General features: G+C 36.9%; 1 protein-coding gene across 1 annotated transcript; it reads right to left on the bottom strand.

Moving 5' to 3' along the window:
- Positions 1-3,612: 3,612 nt before the first annotated feature.
- Positions 3,613-12,317, bottom strand: LOC121420627 (angiopoietin-4-like). Its single transcript, XM_041615291.1, has 5 exons — positions 12,302-12,317; positions 8,468-8,623; positions 6,801-6,952; positions 4,924-5,203; positions 3,613-3,824 (listed from the first exon to the last, which is right to left on the bottom strand). The coding sequence occupies exons 1-5, from the start codon at positions 12,315-12,317 to the stop codon at positions 3,613-3,615; spliced, it is 816 nt and encodes a 271-aa protein (XP_041471225.1).
- Between the last annotated feature and the right edge of the window lie 2,809 nt (positions 12,318-15,126).

Raw genomic sequence — 15,126 nt, forward strand, 5'->3', positions numbered from 1 at the left:
CAATGTTCCTTCCCAGAAGCAATGTTCCTTCCCAGAAGCAAGGCTACATACGTTGCAGTTACAGCAGAAGAGGATGTTTTCCAAAAACGGACGGCGCTTTGAAACATTTTGTTCATGTTAGTCATGGACAAAGCAACGTACGATGCAAAATGTCGAGGAGCGAAATTTGATATTAGATGCTCTAATCTCGAATCCGTTGACTGACTGGGGTTAAGACATATCAAACCGATTCCAAGTTACAGTTTTATTGCCCTTCATTTGAGAAGTTTTGCAATACAGAGTGCCCATCCCTATTTGATAATAAATAACAGTAGATATGCGTGATAGAGTTCTTGACAGCCACTCAAAAATGAACGGAATCAATTTGGCGGTTACTCTAGTAAATGATGGTCTTGGCGCAGAACCGCTATTATAAAAGGTGAGTATTATTATGCGATCAGTGGTCATTTAAATCTTGGCTGGGATTGTGACTGTAATCGACAGGTCAGATTTCTGACTTTTTCTTAATTAAAACTACGGAAAGAGTGATTGATCACTTTCACCCCCCCCCCCCCTTGTCAATTTAGCCATGTAGACAATAGTATTTAGGAATGCATTCTCTGATGAAATGACTTTCCGAGCGTCCCCGGTGCCTCGCAACTAAATGTTTCATACGCGTAAAATCCGTAGCAATTAGCTTGACCAAATAGAATTTACAGTTTCATTAGGTCCACTAGTGGTAATCTCTTATTGCAGTCATGGAATCCTTCGCTCGGTATTCTTCGCTCGGTTAATGTATTGATTCGTTAGATTATATCCATTTTCAGCTGATTCCATATCGTATGTAATGTACTAGCACTTAAATGTATTCAAAGAACAATAATTACTTGTACAATATTACCTCGAAAGCAGATAGATGGCATTTTAAAAATGTTTAAACTCACTTTTCCAATAATTAAAAAATTAAATTGATGCGTTTTGATATTGACCAACTTGACTGAACCACAACACGTTAAAACAAAGATAGACCTTATTATGTTTAGGGAGGAATACTTTGTTTTACATGTCAATAAGAAGACAATAAAACTATTTCATTCAATGAAATACAAAACAAATAATGAGTGAGTGATGTCATCAGTTCCCATTTGCATAGGGACTAGGGTGTGCATATATTAACTGTTTTGTGAGATTAACTGAAAATTTAAAATATCATAATTTTTTTATCTAACATCCGATTTTGATGAAATTTTAAGTGTAATGCTTGTTGGATTTTCATCTATTTATTCGATTGAACTTTTTGTTGGTGTGGACTTGTCCTTTATGATGATCACAATAAATATTCGCTAGAGGGTATTCATTTGTCTCGCAATCTACTATGGTCAACAAGGAAATTCGTGATCACTCTCGCAAAAAGTGTTCACTGGCTTTCTAGGAAATTCGTGATCACTCTCGCAAAAAGTGTTCACTAGCTTACAAGTTCACGAGCTTTCGAGTGCCGCTGCAACTCTTTATCAAGTGACACGGATTGTCCGATATCGTACTGTATTTATACTAACCTCCTAGACCGTACGCACAAACGCGAGAACAATAGGTGGGCACTGATCCGTTGTATGATTGGTCAGGAGTTATGCAAATAAGCCGGGGGTATATGCGAATTTCCTTGTTGACCATAGTAGATTGCGAGACAAATGAATACCCTCTAGCGATTATTTCAATCCGCAATAATGAACCTATTTAGTACAATAAATATTGTTTACATGATTTCACAGAGAGTCCCATACCTTGTGCGACATATTTTGGAACACGCTGTAAGAAAGGTGTTATGAGGCAAGAATAATCATACCACAATGGTGTCGGATTATCAAATTCTCTATGTTTCTTTTGATTTAAAGGACAAGTCCACCCCAACAACGAGCTGACTTGAATAGAAAGAGAAAAATCAAACAAGCATAACAATGAAAATTTCATCAAATCGGATGTAAAATAAGAAAGTTATAACATTTTAAAGTTTCGCATAATTTCTCAAAAACAGTTATATGCACATCCTGTTCGGTATGCAAATGAGGGGACGGATGACATCACCCAATCACTATTTCTTTTGTAATTTATTATATGAAGTATGAAATATTTTAATTTTCACGTCTTTGTCATGTTAAAGAAAGTTTCATTTCTCCCTGAAAACATGGAAATCCATTATTTTAACATTTTGTTGTTCAAGCAAGGGGGTCCTAATTGTCAAATTCGTGAAAATTGAAATATTGTATAATTCAAACAATAAAAAACAAAAGAAATAGTGAGTGAGTGACATCATCAACTCTCTCATTTGCATAACACTGAGTTGAGCATAGAACTGTTTTGTGAAAAATAAGCAAAACTTTAAAATGTCATAACTTTCTTAATTTACATCCGATTTTGATGAAGTTTTTGACGTTATTCATGTTTGATTTTTCTCTATTTATTTAAATCAACTTTTTTTCTGGGATGGACTTGACCTTTAAATCAGCATAGGTAATATTAATATGATAAATGAATTTCGAGTCGGCATGCGTCTTCATTCATTAGTTTTACTACTAAAGAGGTATTACTTGTACATTGTAAACTTTAAAAAATGAAGTGCTAATTTAACACTTAAAGTGCTTGTATAGTGACTGCACTACGAGTGCTGATTTTCTAGTTTAAATTTTAACTAAAAAAAATCAGCACTCGTAGTGCCGTCACTATACAAGCACTGTAAGTGCTAAATTAGCACTTCATTTTTTACAGTGTATGTAGCCTATGGAATCAGTCGGGAAAAAAACCTGCGATGATCTCTCCATTTTATGCTCTTCTTTCTTCATTTGTCTTCCTTTCTTTCTTTTGGTTTCCCCCTTCTTCTTTTCACTATTTGAAAATACAGAAGGGGTGGTTGACAGTCTGCCCCCCCCCCCTCCGGCTAGCATCGCATGTCATGAAAGCGTTGTTAGGACCTATGCGAGGCCTTAAAGGACAAGCCCACCCAAACGAAAACTTGATTTGAATAAAAAGAGAAAAATTCAACAAGCATAACACTGAAAAAAATCATCAAAATCGGATGTAAAATATGAAAGTTATGACATTTTAAAGTTTCGCTTTAAAGTTTCACAAAACAGTTATATGCACATCTCGGACAGTATGCAAATAGGGGAACTGATGGCATCACACCCTCACAATTTCTTTTGTATTTTATTATATGAAATATGAAATATTTTTATTTTCTCGTCATTGTCATGTAAAATGAAGTTTCATTCCTCCCTGAACACGTGGAATTCCATTATTCTAACATTTTGTGCTTCAGGCAAGGAGGTCGTAATCGTCAAATTCGTAAAAATTGAAATATTGTATAATTCAAACAATAAAAAGCAAAAGAAATAGTGATGACATCATCAACTCTCTCATTAAATGAGAGAAAAAAATAGTTATATGAACGAGCCAGTTACATCCAAATTTTTGATGTAACTGGCTCGTTCATATAACTATTTTGTTAAAAATAAGCGAAACTTTGAAATGTCATAACTTTCTTATTTTAAATCCGATTTTGATGAAATTTTCAGCACTGTGCTTGTCTGATTTTTCTCTATTGATTCGAATCAATTTTTTCTGAGGTGGACTTGGCCTTTAAGCAGGACGAATTTTCATCTCCGATGAGTGTGCGATGAGATTATGGGCCCAACCAAAATAGTTCGGTGCTTCGAGCCAATCTGACGGAACACCGTTAGGAAAGTAGGCCGGAGTGCAAGAGTGGAAATCACGCCACCAACCCCCTCGGCAGTAGACTGTCCAGGTGGGGTTAAAGAAGGGCAGGCCAGAGAGAAATGACATTTCATCATCTGTGAAAAAAGTGTATCAAGATATTCATATACTAATTTGAAAGGGAAACTCCATAAAATACAGAAAGCAATGTATTTGCACAAAAGAAATTATGTGTGCATGAGAAATAGCACCTGGCTTCTAAAGTAAAGAATTGGAAAAACCGTGAAAAAGAAATTACAAATGAGAAAAGTGTGGTTTCAGCAGCAAAAGCTAGCTAAATCATGTTATATTAACCATTTCACCAAAATTTATAAAAAATTTGGAAAATGCCAATATTTCGGGGGTTTTTTTAATCAATTAAAGATATTTTTTCTTTTGTGAAAGATATCAAATTTCTGTTTTAAAATCAGTAAAATCAAATGTAAGGGTCCAATCTACTCTCAGACTCTTTGAGGGTTGTTGAGTACAGATGTGATTTGTTTTAGGTGTTTTGTTTATTCTATGGGATGGGAATTAAAAGCCACCACTCGTATCACATTAGCCTATAATAGACCTATAAAAATGAAATAGTGATTTTTGTTATATTTTTATTGTACCGTTATCTTAAAAATCTGTTCTACTAACTACTCTTTGCGGTTTCTTTTAATAACAATTTAATGTACATGTATGATAAAAAATAATAATTTTTCCAATACCAAATGAATGAAAAACAAACCATCTTTTCTTCTACTCTTCTTTCTTCTCCTCCTTCTCCTCCTCCTACTCCTTCTTCTTCTTCCCTTTCTTCTCCTTCTTCTTTTTGCCTTCTCTTTCTCTCTTCCTCTTCTTCTTCTTCTTTTTTTCTTTTTTCTTCTGCTCCATTACCTCTCATAATACTCATTCTACTATTACCATGATTACGGAGTCTTAGGCCCTACTTCTCATTGTTTCAATACTGATTTTATTTTAATTCAGCTTTTTTTCAAATTGAAATTATTAACAAACATAATGTGCAACATAAAAAGAGTTGTGATACATTTCCTTTTACAAAAATAAATACAAATGATATTTAATTGGTAAAAATGTGTATAGGTACTATTAGTCTGCAATATTATATGATGTACTTTGTTGAGTAGACAAACAAATGCTTTATACCGAAACTACCGCTGATATTACAATTGTAATAAACTGTTTTACCTGCACTACCAGAATGGTTTGAGATCCTCAGTGAATATTTTGAACTTTCATTCCCGATGGAGAACTGGCCATATTCAGCGTATATAGGTTCCTCGGTGTGGATAAGCGTGATATCCACCCGTAGTTTGTACGTTCCTTGGAGTGTGAGACGATGGAGCTTCTCATTGCCAAGCCAATGATCACCGGCGACACTGCCAAAACCCTCTTTGTAAGACGTCGTGTTCCTATCAAAGGTTACGGGATTGGGTCTGTTCAAGGGGTCCTGCCTCCGTTGAAACATCTTGTTGGAACAATCGAAAATAATGATTGAGTTCATAGATCCAGTCTTATCATGATACACATAGGTCTTTGTAAAGCCCACTGACATGAATGAAAGTCTTAGGGGATTACCTGACATTGCAATAACACTTGGCTCAAAAAGACTGGATTCCGACCGCGGAGCATTATTGAGTGCAAAAATGAGCGAATGCCAAAAATTCTTCTCGAGAAGCATGTAGCAAAAAGCTGCATAGAATTCAACGCCTTCATTCACAAAACTTGATATTATTAAAAATTTGCAATAACAGTGTAAAGGTACTGAACCAATTCAACTTTATAGGCTGACAGCAAACTTGTTAAAGAAATTAAGCTTTTGTTATTATAACAATTCGATGAAATGGGACCCATGCCAAAAACTATATACTATTTATTCCTGATGCAATTATGATATCCAGATGGAGATACCGTTTTCAGTAACTTGTGACTTTTGGGGTCCGCATCAGGCCTTTGCTAAAATAGTCTGCACCATAGAGTTCAGTAACTAAAGCAGAGCGTGGGCTACTTTCACGATCGCCCATTGATAAACTCGGGCACGCGGGCATAGCACTGATCTGGTGCTGATAAAAGCAGCTTCAAAATAGCCCGAACCAGACATAAATTCAACTACCGTTTTCAGTAAACTCATATTTTGGTTTCCACCAGGCCCGCACGAGCGAACGTAGTCCGCATCAAAAGCGTTCAGAAACTACATAACAGTGGCGCTACTTTCACGACCACTCGTTCAAATACTCGGGCACGTGATGGATGGCCCGGGGGATGGCGGTGGTCTGGTGCTGCTAATGGCACCGGTCTGGCGCGGACTATTTTAGCACGCGGCATTCATAAACTTATTTATTTCTGGTCTGGACCAGCGAGTTCCCGAAAGTGGTATTAGAGACCTCTCCATGTCTTTAGATATATATGTATGTGAATATCAGTGCTCATTTTTGGTCACTTTAAACTGGATTATTAAAACGATGGATTGTTCTCCCCTGACCTTTTCCAATTTTCCTCTTGTATTTTTCCAACAATACAGATTTTTTGCATTTACTACGGAGCCGCTCTCTACAACGCACCAAATCCTTTGAAAATGGAAGTCAAATCGCACTAGAGAGTTGAGGGGCTTTTGTCAAAAGATATTGGACCGGGGTAGCAGATCATCCGAAGATTTACACCGACCAACAATTTCAAATAATTATGTTGTTGCCCAGAGTCGAGACACTGCGCGGCTTTCCCCGTTCCATATCAACTTTCGACAACACCCTCCCAGCTCTGCATTGGGATTGGACTTGCATTTTCAAAGGAATTGTTTTATTCTAGAGAGCGGCTCCGTAGTAGATGCGAAAACTCTCTAGTAATCACGAAACACTTCTATTTGTTCTACCCTACGGTTGCCGGAAATTAAATGCCTTGGACAACCCTGCTAGGGCTATGTTGGTTATGAAATCATTTATTGAGAACCATACCAATCTTTCAAGTACATCTGCCACAACATAGTTTTGTGTTGTCTTTGTTCATTCACAGGTATAAGTCATGTTTTTATTAATCTCGTTTCCATACTATTTTAACCCTTAACTCACGGTCCAGCCGCCGCCTTCGGTCTCCATATCGCAGTAGACATGAAACGGATTATCCACTCCTAGCGGATGAATGAGGTAGATACCGCTGATAGTTGCCCCTTCTGCCTGAACATCAGCACAGTCACGTGGTGTCCTAGAAGTATGATGCCTGCCTGATTTAGCAACATAGAGGGATTTTTTTTTTACTTTTAAGGTTTAACTGAAACATATCCCACCGAATTCCAAAATAAAGTACAATGTTTACATATTTAGTATTTTACTGGAATCATTTACAATAGAGCGGAATGGGAAGTGGGACTGTTCAGTGGGCTTTTGACGGGCCTGGGTCAGGTGAGAGGCGAATTCCCCCCGCCCCCCCCCCTCCAAAAATGACATGACAATTCAAATATTGAAGAAAATAAAAGTGAAAATGGGAAGAAAATGAATAAAGACCAAGAAAAAGTACTAACCTGACAAAATAAAACAAAGAAAGGTATCAAAAACAGAGTTCTGGGGCCCGTTTCATTAAGAGTTACAACGGTTGCAACTTTGTCATTATGGCAACTACCATGGTAACCTTGATTTTGATTGGCTGCTGAGCAATGTTACCATGGTATTTGCCATAATGACAAGTTACAACAGTTGTAACTCTTTATGAAACGGGCCCCTGGTCTGTTAACCAGTACATGTATACACCTGAGAAGAAGAAAAAAATATGCCCCCTTTATGTTGCCATCCCCCACATCTTACCTAAATAGCTTGGCGCCCCTCCTGGGTAAGTGTGGTCTGCTCCTTAATTTGGAAATACGAAAATGCAGATTATTAAAGCCATCAGTAGCGGACCGTGACCCGGAGGAGACAAAGCATTGGGGGGGGCACTGCATTGCTTGTGAACAATGCCGTGCCCCTCCCCCAATGCTTTGTCTCCGCGGGGTCACGGTCCGCCACTGAAAGCCATCTATTCATTAATCCATGTTAATCCATCTATTCATTAATCCATGTTGATCCATCTATTCATTAATCCATGTTAATCCATCTATTCATTAATCCATGTTAATCCATCTATTCATTAATCCAAGTACACTATCCATCTTCTCTTTGGAAATCTTCATCCATAAAATTATCGATCGATTTAATAAACACATTTTTACGTTGTAATACCGTTCAGATAAACATTACTTATGCCTTTGGTTATGTGCATTATTCGCAATTTTTACAATTACCGTTTATCACAGAAGAACCAGCCACCTTTTCCACCGAAGCACTCAGATGATTATTTTTTTAATGCTAAACCAAATTATAGTTGCAGCAAAACAATATTTTTGGTGAGAAAATTTCGATATTATCTCTTCTCAATTGTCACAGCATCTTTGTACATTTAGATCTTGTTTCATTTGCATCGACATATTTAACCTAAGTTTAAAACACAGTGATTCGAAGTTTTAAAATAAAAACATCACAGTGAACATTGCCAACACAGAAACTCACATGTGGGACAGTCAAACCTTAGTCCGGCTGACACTGAATTGCCATACTCAATCTCATAATTTCCAAGCAATGACAACGTTTCCTCACTGCATGAATCATCATATTCTTTACTTAATTCCTACATTAAACAGACTGATTCTCTTCGAACTTATTCTTAGATCAGTACCACAAATGTCATTCATTCATAACTAATTCCTTACCTATATCACATGTCTTCTTCATCACTGAACGTGACATGGTAGACCCCGGTTTTCCAAAAGACCTCTTCTTGTCTTTAAGAAACTTTATCGTACCGGTTATTTCCCTCTCGTCTCCAACCTCTGCTCTGCATTTCTCACCTTCCTTCACTCTCGTATCTAATGAACAAGAAATATTAATTAATGTTGTACAGCGCATATGCAATTGCAATGGGAGATTAAACATCTACCCATCCCCCCCCCCCAAAAAAAGGAGAGAGAAAAGCCTCTTATAATAAAAGGAGTCAAAGACGCATAACACTGACCATTTTATCAAATTAAGACAGTTCAAACGTGTGCGTGTTATGCACAGAACTGGCAATCTGAAAAGAAAAAAAAAGAATAACGTAAACACAATCGCATTTTATTTTTATTTTTTGCGAAAACTTTGCGATTTTAGTAAATTTGGTATAGTAATTAGTTATTGTATCATAAAAATCCTTTATCTTGTGAGATTGCAATCATTTGTGTGCTATATCCTGTATCATGTATGTTTTTAGGGCAAATACATAATGATAAATAATAATATCAACGGTTTATTTACCCAGTATAATTACATCAGTTCCAAAAACTTCTCCCAGCGGGCCTGCTATTATTATTACCAGGCTAAGCTAGGCTACCGACTTGGGTGCACACAGCTTTATGAGGAATTACTTCCTGCCGGTACCCATTAACCTCACCCGGGTTGAGTGCAGCACAGTGTGGATAAATTTCTTGCTGAAAGAAAACACGCCATGGCTAGGATTCGAACCCACGACCCTCTGTTTAAAAGGCGAGTAAGAACCACTAAACAACGACGCGCCCACATTCATAAATATAACTTGTACTTTATTTGAATAGTGACATGCACTTCGGGAATTTATGCTGAGAGTCCACTTGGCCAGCGTCAGTTCCAGTTTGCGCCAGTTCGCGCCAATCCAAAGCGGCTGTGCCCTAGCGTTGCCAATAAAGTGCCTAGTAGCATGCACTGGCTCAAACTGCCTCTCAATAGCCGCGTGGTGGCCCGTAACGGCGCCAAACGAAAAAAATAAAAATGTTTGAAAACACGGCGATTAAATTACATTTTAGTGTTTCATTGCGCGTTCTATGTACTGTTCGATCTTTTCCCTGTAGTATATTTGATTTGGCACGATCGAAGTTTTGAATTGTCTGAAAATTTCGTCGCGCAAAATCCAATTTTTTGCGCCGTTGCACGCCACCACGCGCGAGTTGGTAGGCAGTTTGAGCCACAACACGCCACTAGGCACCTCACTGACTACTTCTAATAACAATACTCAATATTTATAATCGGACTTGAAATGATGAAGAAGAAGCATTTTCAAATCGTGGACGGGCGACAGACGACGAACGCCACGGCATAAGCTCATTTGGCCCTTTGGGCCTGATGAGCAAAAAGAAATCAGCTCGCGATGTTTTATCAAATGGATGCGTATAAACTTTCCTGCAAACAGTTCTTAAAATGTCTCATTTCAAGGTTATGAACTAAAAATACAACTCGTTTCACCTAAAATTTATCAGCAAGCCAAAAGAAGTTCCTCACTTTCAAAGGGGTGGGGCACCCTTGAATAAAAAACGGTACATTTACATTACAATTCTTGATTATGGCTCTCAAAGGGGGCACGGGCTGGCTGCCCCCCCGGTACGCCACTGAGATTAAATATCAGCTCGGGCTTCGCGCACGGATGTAACTTAAAATGATCTTTTTTATCTTAAAAAAGCTAGTACTTCGTATACTATTTATTTGTTATTTATTAACAGTGTCTTTATACAGTGCGTTTCATAAAAAAGGTAATCCAAATCTAAAGGGCGGATATTCGAAGCGTATTTAATTTTGTGACATTGCTGTGCATAAATACAAAAGAGACACTCATCAGCTTTCCATTGAAACCCCATTTATTTTTTTGTAATTCAAGTTTTATTGATCCTTTTCATCAAAATATACGTAACAAAACATTTATGGTATAATGGATCACATATTAAAGTTCAGATGACGTTGGCATATAAAATAACATGTCTAACATACAAAATAGTATAAAATAAGAAAACATATATGTTTGTTTACAACAACAAAAAAAATTCAGGCACTTGGCCTATAAAAAAATAAACAAAGCAAAATAGCCTTCTGCTTTATCGCCTCTTTAAAGTATTCAGAATGATAGCCCACTTGCCATCATGTTTTTCTAATTTGCATTTCCTTTGTGCAATGGTATGTTCAACAGTTTCAAATGATAAAAGAAAGTTACAAAAATGGGAGAGAGTAGGATTTGTTTCGTCACATCGACATCTAAAAATATTGTTTACCTGACAGGAGCAGAAAGTTCAATATAAATATATTCCTGGGAATTTGGGGCTTACAGATACCAAAAAGAACATAACTTTCTGAGAGGAAATCAGGAAGATCTAGTGAAGCAAAAAGTGTACCAACATTATTCCAAAATTGGTTAACAACATGGCAAGAATAAAAAAAAGATGCACTAGAGTTTCTGGTGATACTTTACAAAATGTACAAAGTGTATCCGTTACCTTTTTAATACGGAATAAGCAAACCTTGGTAGGAATCAAATTATTAAGAATCTTAAATTGTAAAGCTCTAAGTCTCTTATCTATAGTAGTACGTAGAGGTAGTTTTAAAAGTTCTCTTACTTCTTCTTGTTGAAATCCATAGGTGTCTTTTAAACGTGTAAATATATTTGAAATTGATGGGTTATTTTCCTTCATAAAAAATGTGTAAAAAAATATACTTTGGTACACCTGTTAATTCTCTAGTGATGTCATCAATAGTTAAAGTTGGAATCGATGAAATGTTGTCAAGAATGGGATGAAACCCCATTTATGCCATCTGCACTCCGCACGACCGAATTAATTGATGTTTAAGACAAAAGGTGCAGAGACCACTTTTTCCAAGTTTTTGAAAACTTGATGAAAAGGCAGATGCTGATGTGAATACTTTCATCAATGTCTTAGCTGGCAAAGGATTTTTAATAAGTGAATGTACTTGTAAACCATTAGCGAGGAGATCGTACCCCATTTGGACCAACATTTTGAGAGATAATTATGAGGAGTGCACAGGCATCTTTGGTGGATTCAGGACGGCGCTCCTCCACATCGTTTCAGCATCATTCGTGATAGACTCTTTGGACATTGCGCTGTTGCCCTCAACCATGGCATTGAAGGGCCACCAATTGCGCCTGATCGCACGCCCTGTGATTGTTTCCTTTAGCATGTTTAGGGACACTTAAAAATAAGGTTTTTGCAGCTCTTCCCCAGGATTTTGATGACTTGCACAGCCGAATTCGATATGAGGTGGATGCTTTGGACAATGATCCGGCATTGCTATTGGTGAGACAAGCTGTCCAAGCTATCCTTCCACGCTTCTGGCTTTGTTTTCAAAAGAGAAGAGGGCATGTTGAAGGTGTGTTTCAATAAGAACAGTTCCATGATAAGACATAAACTTTTCACTCATCATTTCAGAGAAATGCCTTAAGTAACACTTCATTCAAAATATTACTTTAGAAAACATATTACTCTATCAAGTGCACACCTTACTAAACCTTGGAAAAATGCGGAATAATTTCACAAAATTAAATATGATCCGAATATCAGCCCTCTAGATTTGGATTACCTTTTTTTCTGAAACGCACTGTTTAGTAAACAAACAAACAAACAAAATATGCCATACAAATTAGAACCAATTACGACATTACGTAAAAACTACAAAATCAAAACAGATGATAGAAATAACAGCGTACTTAATAGAATATTAAAATGGGTTTTGAGAATAGATCTCGATGTACTTACCACACGTGATAGCCATAACAGAGATAACCAGGAGAGAAATAATGCATGTCAACTTCATGATGCCACTTCGCTAAAAAAGGATAGGCATTTAGATTGATAATTTTCGATGGAGCCAATTTATTGCTTTGGTCTTCTAAAATGTTGTGTGAAAATGAAGAACATAATGATTTGTTATATATTGTAACAAACACGGCATACATATAGCCTGTCCCTCCATATACCCCGGACCTGGTTTTTTTTCTCTTTCACCCCCGCCCCCTCTCCCTCCCTCTCCCCCCCCCCCCCTCCTCTCTCTCTCCTTCTCTATCTTTTTCTCTTCCTCTTTCACTCGCTTCCTGTACTAGATGAAAGTACACTCACATCTGTCAAGATATTCACCCAAGTAATATTTCCTAATAAACAATAAGTCACAAACTGCATGATCATATACCCTTCTCTGAGTTTATGATGTTTCGTTCTAATCATGACGAGATAAAACGTTCCAATCTTGGAAATGTTTGATTTTCATAGACCCCAACCAAGCACTCGAAAGTACTCCGAGGGTTGAAAAAACTTTATATATCATTGTACTGCGTTTTTTATGTGAATTTCATGACACGCGCTATACATGTATACGACTAAACTATTATATTTTATCATCGTTATCATTTCGGTGATAAAGCACGGCTTACGCTTTAGAAAAAGTGCAGTGAAAGCCCTTTTTCCTTTCATATTTAGATTCTTTGGGTAAAAAAATAAAGTTTAACAAATACTGGTAATGATATCTAGCGCCCTCTCTCGGCGACTTTTATTCTGGGCGTTGTGGCGTGCGCCTGTAATCCAAACTATAATTGATACAGAGATTCGAGCCCTGGTCACGTCTTTCGGATGGTGACGTTAAAGGTCGGTCCCAGACGTAAATAATTTTTCTGATTGATACAAGTCTGATAAAACTCAGATACACATAAACACACACCCACACATATATCACATAGAAAAAAAAAATATCAAGGCTAGTTTAGTTCTGCTTTGTTCAGGGTCCAATACGTTATGACAGAAACCCCTCTTCAAAGAGATCAAAAAGATCAATAAAATAAATTTACACCATGAAACGCGCGCTAATTGCCTGTGCAGACTCGGCTTCGTGTTTACACGGAGAAAAATTGCCGTGTCTGCACCGGCTCGCGGTTCTGATCCTACTATTTTGGCGGAGCAAAAGTGCCGTGTCTACACCGCGAGCCGATGCAGCGTAAATATGGTACTTATCTGTATGATGGCCATTTATCTCTTTCATGCTCCATAACAATTTCAATACTATTGTGAAAATAACCACTCGAAACACGCAGCACAAGCCGTTTAATCTATTGGAAAATTTATTGTTTTATCCTTTGTTTATGTACATTGTCATTGCTACGTAATAAAAGTTAACGAGTTCATGTAACTTTTGGCTTTCGGTTTTGTGCCTATGATGGTCGTTTCCTGAAACATAAAAGGGCATTTATATAATTTCTTCCTGTTTATTATTCGACTATAAGTCGTGAAAGTAAGCTGTGATCATATTAAGGCCTATAATTGTTGCGGCTGTTGTCCGCACAAAAGTCCAAGTTTTTTCCAGACGTGATTCCGGATCTTACTCGGATGAAAGAAGCAAGTTGTTTGAGGTGGCGAGCCAGTTGAGACAGTGACTACTTTGAATTATTTCTCCTTTTGCATATATTTATGTGAATGCACTGATGCAGGTAAGGACATCCACGCACCTGTACACTGTAAAAACTGTGGTGTTAAAACTGACACCAATTGGTGTAAATAGAGGACCACACCATGAGTTGTTCAAATTACACTCTAAAGATTGAACATAACACCTAAGAGTGTAAATGTAACAACCAAAGCTGTTGTAATAACACCTATAGGTGTAAAACTAACACCGGTGTAAAATAACTGATGTGGTCCTCTATGTACACCGGTTAACACCACAGTTTTTGCTGTGTAGATTCTTTGTCGGTGTCGGTAGCTATCGAGTCGAGGTAACCGCTCAGTTAAGTTATGGGAACACTGTTAAAAATACCCTGATTTTACAGAAAAAAGAAAGACTATTTTGCAAAGAGCAATCACAGAATCATTCTGTAAATTCATATAACAGGAATTTTTCTGCAATTTAACAGATCAGGTCTGTTTAAAAAGGGGAAAAGGGTGTTTTATTAAAGGAAATTTGTAAGGTTCTATACACCTAATACCAATTTCCTGTACAATTACGCTATTTGGTAAGATTACAGGTGTTCTCGAGACTCTGCTGCAGGAACTTCTTTTATTTTAAGGACAAATTTTCTAACAGTGAAACGTGTTAGGAATGAATAAATATAATAATAATATTGACAATTATAATAATGATAACAATAATAACATAAACAGTAACAATAAAACTCACAATCGTGATCGTGATAGTAATATAACGATAACAATAATGATAATAATAATGATGATAATAATGATACAATGCTTATAATGGCATAATTACTCTTACTATTACCATATTGTTACTGAGTTTTTATTCTTAAGGTTGCCTCTTATTCTCTTTCCAGTTTTCACCTCTTGCCTTCCCTTTTCTTTTGACTTATCTCTGTTTCTTTCTCTTTTCTCTTCCTTTTCATCCTCTCTTTCCTCTTCCATCCTAAATCTTTCACTCCCCTTTTCATCATTGGTGACACCTTGTAGTAATTATGTTACGGCTTTTGACATTAACTTATAATTCATTTCTTTTTCATCTGTATGAATCTATATTCTATTTGAATATTTATAATGTTTACTTCATATTTTGGTATGTGTCTATTTGTACATGTAAACAGTCA

This window comes from Lytechinus variegatus, chromosome 8, assembly GCF_018143015.1.
Source record: "Lytechinus variegatus isolate NC3 chromosome 8, Lvar_3.0, whole genome shotgun sequence".
Taxonomy (NCBI): Eukaryota; Metazoa; Echinodermata; class Echinoidea; order Temnopleuroida; family Toxopneustidae; genus Lytechinus; species Lytechinus variegatus.